The sequence below is a fragment of the Platalea leucorodia genome, assembly GCF_965183815.1.
Source record: "Platalea leucorodia genome assembly, chromosome: 4".
NCBI classification, from domain to species: domain Eukaryota; kingdom Metazoa; phylum Chordata; class Aves; order Pelecaniformes; family Threskiornithidae; genus Platalea; species Platalea leucorodia.
This window is the reverse complement of record NC_138826.1, coordinates 60,931,054-60,939,553: the sequence shown is the minus strand read 5'-3', so window position 1 is coordinate 60,939,553 and position 8,500 is coordinate 60,931,054. Positions and strand designations below refer to the sequence as shown.

At 52.0% G+C, this 8,500-nt stretch overlaps 1 protein-coding gene across 8 annotated transcripts in view; it reads right to left on the bottom strand.

Annotated features, from left to right (window-relative positions):
- Positions 1 to 25: 25 nt before the first annotated feature.
- The window catches only part of WASHC1 (WASH complex subunit 1), a gene marked incomplete at its 5' end in the record, with an annotated part of 46,072 nt that continues 37,597 nt past the window's right edge, over positions 26 to 8,500 (bottom strand). For 4 of the 8 annotated variants that reach the window (XM_082310493.1, XM_082310492.1, XM_082310494.1 and 1 more), the window contains 7 exons: positions 646 to 2,008; positions 2,590 to 2,658; positions 3,295 to 3,453; positions 3,801 to 3,965; positions 4,432 to 4,636; positions 5,788 to 5,923; positions 6,865 to 7,001. In XM_082310493.1, the coding sequence (XP_082166619.1) occupies positions 1,857 to 2,008; positions 2,590 to 2,658; positions 3,295 to 3,453; positions 3,801 to 3,965; positions 4,432 to 4,636; positions 5,788 to 5,923; positions 6,865 to 7,001 (1,023 nt within the window). In that variant the 3' untranslated portion in view covers positions 646 to 1,856. Of the gene's footprint in view, positions 113 to 642; positions 2,009 to 2,589; positions 2,659 to 3,294; positions 3,454 to 3,800; positions 3,966 to 4,431; positions 4,637 to 5,787; positions 5,924 to 6,864; positions 7,002 to 8,500 lie in introns of those variants that run through there. The other 4 variants (XR_014228038.1, XM_082310496.1, XM_082310490.1 and 1 more) reach the window with 4 other exon arrangements.

The following is an 8,500-nucleotide window of genomic DNA, read 5'->3' as shown; positions in this document are numbered from 1 at the left end:
TTGCTGTTCAGTACCTGAGCACTGTGATGGTGAGACAGCCTTCAGGAGGGAAACCGGTTGTAGGTCTGAGGCAGGTGAAGGGTAGTAGCAGCAGGCTCCTGTTTGTTTACAGCTGTTAAGGTTTTATTTAAATTGATTAAATATTTTCAACCCAAATACTTAAGTAGGGGGAGTATAATTATTTTGACTGAACACATCTGCCTTTTCCCATCCACCACCAAGTGTAGGGGGCTTGATGACCAATGAAAACATAGAGCTTTTCACAAGAATTGTAAACTATCAGGCTGTTAGTTTGTGTCGTGTTGGAATTACACAGTCAGATGGGTAAGACACGGGGCAGCTATGGGTAACAGTTCTTATCCCCTTCTTTCTACCTTGTGTCAGTCAGTCAATAGACTCAAGAAGCAGTTCATTCTTTCAAGGGGAATAAAGATATGGCCATAATACAACACAGCACTTCTCCTTTGATCATGCTTGAGCACAGGATTGCTCTCCTCTTTTTACTGCCTAGGTTTCTGAATTCGAAGTAACTTTCTGTGGAAAATGGTAAAACATTTTATTTTATTTTATATTTTATTTTATATTTTATTTTGTATTTTATTTTGTATTTTATTTTGTATTTTATTTTGTATTTTATTTTGTATTTTATTTTGTATTTTATTTTGTATTTTATTTTGTATTTTATTTAGCTTTAACTTTCCTGGGCTTCTTTCCTATGTCATGGGTCAGTGCTGGAGGGTAGCGATAACAACAGGCATGGCTATGTAATCCTACACCTATATAATCCCACAGCAGTCCCCAGCTCTTTCTGTCCTCCTGAGCAAGTTTTCCCCAAGAGCCATTTTGCCTCCTTGCCCGTTTCAGCAGCTGGATGCTACCTCTCAAGGCTCCTCACAATGAAAAAAGCACTTATAATGAGACAGCGAGCTGGTACCTGCTCCCTATATGTTAATTAGCCCCCCAGGGAAAGAAGCAGCTGCTTCTGTGAAATGTCCTGCCCCTTCAGTGGGTGCGAAGCCCCCGTCTGGCACAAGCTCTGCCGTAACCCCGGTGAGTGCAGCAGCGGGCGGGGGGGCACCTGCTTGTAACAGCTGGTGTCCTCCAGCAGGGTGGCCGGGGGTGCTGGGGCGTGAGGCGAGCCCCTGCCTGAGAGGAGCGTGGACAGCTGGCCTTTCCCTGCAGACACTCTTAATTGAGCACGCTTCCTGCTTTTATCAAAGTGAAGGCTGCAAGGACCTGCTTCCTTCAACTTTATTGACATTTTCAGGCAGCAACAGGCAAACAATTACCATAAACCAGGTATAGAAAGAAACCATCCTGCGCAGAGGCACCAGGAATTAAACCTCCCTGAAGGGCCACACACACACAGCCCCTCATTCTCTCTTCTAGCAACAACCAGGCAAACAGGAGCTTCACAAGCAAGCAGCAAGGAGACAAATGAGGCAAGGGCTGTTTGCCTGCAAGAGATGCTTTTGCAGTCATCACCAGTCACATTAGGAAAGACTGAGGGCCCTTTAAATCAGGAGCAATGCTTGTTCTGATCCTCTGAGCACAGGCTGCCCCACTGCCCGCCAGCAAAGGCAGGATTTATTGCGCTGGCATGACCAGCAGCATTGGAGATGGAATGTAGTATTTGGGGTGGACAATAGCGGATAGCAAAAGAAAAACTCTCATCGATAACTACACCTCTGAAGCAGTTAGCTCCTGGTGCTCCTTCTCGTCTTCCAGAAGAAACGACAGGGTGCCCCTGCCATGGCGGTGCCCACCCTCCAGGAGGTACTGCCACAGGCTGGTGTCTCTCAAAGGTGCTTAGTTCAAGAGTCCTGGGATTCACACTAACGCACAACTGACCCCATCTATGACTCCCAATCATCCTCATCCTCCTCACCCACGGGCTGCTGTGGGGGTGGGAGGGGTGGTATTGAGTCCGACATACGAGCAAAGGCACCAGCAGGACTTCCAGGAGCATCGGGATTCCCGGAGGCTCCCGGCCCTTTCCCTGAAATACCTGTGAAGGAAGGAAAAGCACCAGTGAGTGACACCTGGGGACTAGAGAACACAGAGGCTCAGCAAAGGGGAGGGAAAAAAACACGTCTTGTACCGCGGCTCCCACCAGCACCTGGGTACTCAGGCAAGCGGAACGGCCAACATGCTCAAATGCCGCCCCAGCCCTGTGTAAGTCCATGCTCTCCTCTGCCCTGTAGCAGGTGCTGAGGGGGTGACACTGGCCTTAAATGCCCCAGGTACCTGCCAAGGCCTTGGGGCAATTCGGGTGCCTCCAACGGCATGGGCCCCAGCTGCCCCAGCACTGAATTAAAAAAGACACCGCTGTCCCTTCCTCACAGGTAGCTTTCAGAGCCTGTCCTCTGCCTCGGACACAGAGCCTCCTCCAGTGCCTCCAGCTGGACTTGAGGTGGAGATTCCCCTGCTCACCCTCTGTAAAGACACTCCCAGCCACGCTGTGGCACAGGCGCCAGGGAAGGTGTCTCTGTTCTTGCTTCTAGGGCTGTGGCTGACACAGCTGAGGTGCCAGAAAGGGCTCTCCCTCTTTCCTAGGGAGAAGAAGCAGCCCACGCTGCAGGACAGTACCTTTGCGCCTCAGCACCAGTTTGTTGAAGAGGTCCGACATCAAATCTCCACCTTGTCCTGTAGCTCTCACTGAAACAGAGCCAGACAAGAAGTGTCAGTCTGAACCTAGCACTATGGCAAAAGCATTCTCCTGCAATACTGCCTTCAGATCAAAGAAAAAAACAACCCCCCTGATCTTGTATCATCACACGCCTAATCTCTCCCACTATAGTCCAGTTTCAGGGCAGAAAAACACCAGGCACTGGTAACAGCATCTTCTGGGGAAATCCAAGAGTGGAATTCCCTGAGGGTCAAGAAGGGCTGGGCGTTTGCGGTCTCATTCTGCCAAACCAGCTCCATCAATCCCCTCCCCAGCTACCCAAACCAATGTGCTTAAACTGGCTCGGCCCTGCCCCTCTCAGCCCCAGGGTTTCCTTTGCGTGTCTGCCCCTGTGCAGCACATGTGAAACTTCTACGCGTGCTCTGAGAGCGGGTCTCCATCAAGAACACAAATGCCCTTCTTGCAGATGGGGTTTAGCAAGTTCACAGAGCTTTGGCTGAATAGGAAACACCCAAGACCTACACCAGCCTCTGAGGAGAGACAGCACCTTTCTGCTCTGTATGTTCACTGTGCTCCTGGCTTGCCCATCTCCCCCCAGACCTACACCTCCCCAGCCTGGGGCAGAGAGCAAGGAAGATCAGTTCTGCCAAAAAGAGCCTCAGCACCTTGTTCTTGTTCCTTCTGCTTCTTCTTCTCCAGCTTCCTCTCCTTGACACTGCGGAGGTTGGCCTTTCCAATGCCACCGGCCTGGCGGATGGACTCCAAGAGACTGGCACGCCCAGTAGAGGGGTTCACCACCTCCTTCGGGGCTCCCTGGACCAAAGCTGCAGGGACAGGAACGACAGGCAGCAGCCGTGGGTCAGTGCCCCAACAAATCCCCATGGAAAGGGCTGCTCCGATACCCTGCCAGCTTCTGCCTGGGGCTGTGAGCCTGGCCCAGACACCTCTCAGTGACGGACTTACGCTCAGCCCAGACAGCAGGAGCCCTGCCAAGGGGGAACTGAAGGCCTGCAGCTCCCAGGCAGGTGGGAGCCACTTCTCCTCCCACCACAGCTTCCCTCCTCTGCCGTAAGGCTGTGAAGCCACAGGGAACCAACCAAGGACACGGGCTGAAGCCAAGGAGTCAGGGTTAGATTCTGCTGGTGAAGCTGTGGAGATGCCCGGCCCTTACCTGCAGGCACTGCATTGCTGCTCTCCTCGCTCGCTGTCCGGGCTGGCTCCGAGGGGGCTGTGGGCTGGGGCAGGGGTGGTGGAGGAGGCACAGTAATTGGCATAACAGGAGGTGGTGGGGGAGGTGGTGGTGGAGGAGGCGGCAATAGCTCAGCATCTTGAAGGTCTGAAAGATGAAAGAAGTTGGATCTGAAGCGTCCCAGAGGACAGCACACTGAGAGCTTCAGCTCAGAGCTTCGCGTGCCTCAGCGGCAACAGATCAGAGTCCTGCTGCAGAGCATTCCCACCCTGTGCAGCATCTCTTAACAGCAGGCAGGACCAAGGCAGAGTTTGAGATTCCCCTACTCTGCCCTCCCCAGCTGCATCCCACTCGCCCAAGGGCATCCCACCAGGCTGCCACCAGGCCAGTCCCTGCACACTGTGCTCCCTCCTCCCTGGCCATGCAGAGGGTGAGGGAGGTGAGGGGCCTGGAGTCTGGCCAGCACTTGAGCATGTTGCAGCTTTGACTCAGGCCCAAGCACAAGCCAGAGTGAAATCGTGAAATCTCCACCAAGGGACCTTCTGCCTTGTCTTCATCTAGCAATCCCTGCCTTCCGCCTTCACAGGATCCTGGGAGCAGGGATTGGAAATACCTGGTTGCAAAGGCTCCACCGACTCAGTGTTGAAAGTGGGCAGCTCTGGAATAGCACTGCTAGGGGCAGACGGTGCGATGCCGGGGCCCAGATCAGCACTGTACATGAGATCTGCAGCAATGCCAGGCAGGTCTGGCAGGTAGGACGGCACATCAATCTCAGGGACCTGGCCCAGATCTGGCACGTAGAAGTAGTTTTCAGCTACCTAAAAGAAACCCAAGACAAAAAGATAAGGCAGTGACTATGCGTTTGCTTCCCCTTGCAGCCAACAGGGGCACTGCAGGGAACAGCCTGGGTGGCAGGCAGAGCTGGGCTTGGGTGCCTTGGTACAGTGGCTGCTCATCAGCTACCCCTACAACTGTGCTCTTGTTCTGTGGCAGCTCCCCGTGCTCAGAGGCTACCCCCTGCAGACCAGGCTTGGAAAAGGCAGGCTGCAGGAGGAGGAAGAGGTGCAGGACTCTTCCTAGTTTCTTGCAAGTGGACTCTACTCCTCAGAAGGTTTCATGCACCAACTTTTGCAGCCTACATAAGCCAGTCCCTTAGAGAGAAGGGACTTCTCCCCCAGAAGAGAATGGTGCCTGAACCGTTTCTGAGATTAAGATGCAGGAGAAGCACAACCAAGTAGTTACAGCGGTTTGGTTTTGTGTTTAACACACAGGCAAAAGAGTGCCAAAGGTGTGCTGTGAATAAAGGGTTTTGTTTGCTATACACACTGCTATCATCTCCTCCGGTCCAACATGATGAGCAAATGGCTCCCAGGCTCCTTTCCCTAGCCCCAAAACACACATTCAACCACGCACCAGCAAAGCTCCAGGTATGGCACTACAAGGTGTTGGGTACAAGGTTAGTCACGTGATGGGGCAGCTGGGTTGGTGCACTGCCTGCCTCATGCCCACACCACGCACAAACCCTTTGCTCAGGCTGGCTGGCCCCCTTTCTGTTTGCACCAGCAGGTGCCCCTTCCCAGCAGGAACAATGGGGATCAGACCGCCTCCCAGGCACCTTCCAGCCATAGCACCTCACCCTTAGACTTCTCATGAGGCTCAGGAGTCAGCACAAGGAGGGTGATCAAGTGATGGAGCCTCCAAACTCCTCTACAGCCCTGAGGTCTGCAAGGTGAATCGATATTACATTACTCTTCTCACCACTCAGCAAAGGCTTGAGCAGAGAGAAACACCTGCTAAGTTTGAGGGTTTTGTCTCACCCATCAAGCTCACACCAGGCCTTCAAGCACAGAAATGGGCAAGGGGCCATTCTCCTACCTGCTCTCCACCCTACAGAAACCCTCTCCTCTCAGAGAGCTGAGCTGCAATGCTCTGAAGGGGAAGCAGCTGCATCCCCACAGCGGCATCTCACCTGTCGGTCCAGCTGTCCCCTTTTGGTGATGGAGAGAGGAGCATCGAAGAGCTTCTCTTCTGTCTCTGTTTCCAAAGCCACATGGGTCTTGGTCACTGCTCCAGCCAGAGGATCCAGGAAAACATACTTCTTGTACCTAAGGGTAGAGGACAAGTATTTCAGTGATGCCGCCTCAAGAGCGAAGGCCAGAAGAAAGAGAGTACCCAAGGCGGCCTTGGAGGTGGAGACCTCCTGACTCGCTCACTCAGGTGGAACATGTTGGGCCTTCCAGTTTCCTTCTTTTAGCCCCATTTTCCTGCCTCACCCCTCCACAGCTAGGAGGCAACCAGCTCCCCACCCTGCCAGCACAGCCTCCACATTCATCCTAAAGCAAAGCCCCACTGCACTGCCATCATTACCAAGCTCTCCCCCTCCCACAGCCTGGCCTGAGACTGTCCTACAGCAGGACACCAGTCTCTCCTGGTTACTTGTCACTCAGGGGGAGGAGGAAAGATAAAGAGGGGAAATAATCTGTGGCTCAGGGAAAGAAAGAGAAGGTTCAGCAGCTGAAAGCTCAAGAAGGGCTTAAAGAAGCTCTTCAGTATGGGGAGCGGAAGGAACCATGAGGCAAAGCCCAATGGGAAAGGGAGCTGCAGTGAAAGGCAGTGGAGACATTAAAGCAGCAACAGCGCTGAAGTGTTGCTGTGAGGAACCAGCAGGAGAAGGAGCAGAACCTAGGCAGGCACGTAAGGCAGAGAAGGGCAGGAGTGACGGCAGCTTTCAAGGCTGGAGAGAAATTATTACAGGGCTATGACAGGAAACACTAAGTCAGGGAAGGGAAGTGCAAAGTTGAGTTGAAAGCAGGTGAGTGGAGGATCAGGTGCAGACAAAACAACTCCTTCCACCCAAGAGGAAGAGTGAGGAAGAAAGGGTTGCTAGCTGGAAGCCAGTGGAGAGGTATCGAACCCTGTCCTATCGAGAGCCTGATATGCAAGACCCCCAGGAAAGCAAGGAGCTACTGCTGCCCCCGGGTCTGGGAGAGCTCCTCTGAGGACAAGCAGGGGAAGGTGAGCAGCATGGTGCTGCTCCAGCTCTCACAGGTTCTCGGTGGTGTTAAAGAGCAGCAGGGAACTGAGGGAGCTGATGTTCCGCGGGAGGCTGCCAAGGCCTTCTTCTGCATCATCCTCCTGGTGAATTTTGGTGCTCACGCACACAGGGAAATACTTGAGCTTCTCCTGCAAGAAGACAAACAACAGGTAGCAAGACACTAAAATCACAGCTGCTGAAATAGCTCTCCCCAGCCACCACAACCCACATTGCTGGATCCACTGCATGGCCTGGGAACCCTACTGCTCCCTCTCTACCTCCCTTTGAGCAAGGAAGCACATGGACCACATTGCAACCTCACACTCATGACAAATCTCAGCAGTTTGGACTCATGGCATGTGCTTCTGGTGCCATGGATGGGTCACATTCAACAGGTGCTGCTGGGGCAAGGATCCACCAGAATAAAACAACCACTCAGGCTCTAAAGCCAGAGACAGTGATCAAGCACCGCAGTCAAAAAGGCATTTGTTATAGTGTCTCCAACTACCAGACATTTTCATGCAGGCAGAGTCGCCCAAACATCTCTATTACCTCCCCTCTGCTGCCTTCAGTTGATGTTTTAAGTGATGTGATCCCACCGGTGGGGTATGCAGGGAAGGCAAAGGAAAAAGAGGTTAGGAAAAAACAGAGTGCCTGCACTAGGCAAGAGATCAGGCAGAAGGGAGCGCGCAGGGTAGAACGTGTGCCAGATGGTTTTGCAAAGCCTGAGGGATTTGCAGGAGTTTTCAACTCTAATGAACTGAAATCTCCTGTCTCTCGGTTCTAAAACTTCATGCATAATATATAGAGCTCCCTTTAGAAAAGGACTTATTACATCTGAACTGCTTGACTTTTATAGAGCACAGGAACTGCCATCCCAGATCAGACCAGTGTTTCAGCTAGCGTGACAGCGCCCGCTGCCAGATGCTCTGGGGGATGAACCTCAGTGCCCACAGCAAGCTTTGCTGTAGAGAGAGGAAAGGCATCCGTTTCTGAACCCAGAGACAGCCCGGGATGGATGAACCTCGACCCCAGACCCCTCCCCACACTCTTCCTCAGCCCCTTCACAACTCCTGTTCCTTCTTCACAAACTAGGAAAATCAGTGGCCTGGCAAGGTGGTAAGTGTTCATACCAGAAGAAAGCAGAGCATTAACCAGGACAGTTTGTCAGATTACATAATTGGCCACACTCTTGAGGTCGTCTTCTATCACCAGAAGATGACCACTTCAAATACTGTCCACAGCTTCCTACTGCCTCACTACTTGCAGCATCCCTGCTCTGTCCCATTCTCCGAGTCCTTCTTCCCTCCTTGTACTTGTATGGGGGAAATGGGAGACCACTGTTGGTTCAGTTTTAAGACCACATCTCAGCAACATAAGCAGTTTCTGCTGATTGAAATTTCAGGCTTGAATTTGGTAGCCAGAAATCCTTGGAAATGGCTTAGTCACAGCTCAGTTAATCGACTAAGAGTTTGTATGATGCTCTGAGTCTATAAAATGCTCTAAGAAAAGACCTGGGAGGTTTTGATTTAATTTTTTTCCCCCCAAATAACATGTTCCAACTTGTGAAAAACACCCTGAAATAAACATCTTGAATTTTTACAGAAGCAAGTAGGCAAAAATATATAAATTGTTATTTAGAGACTGC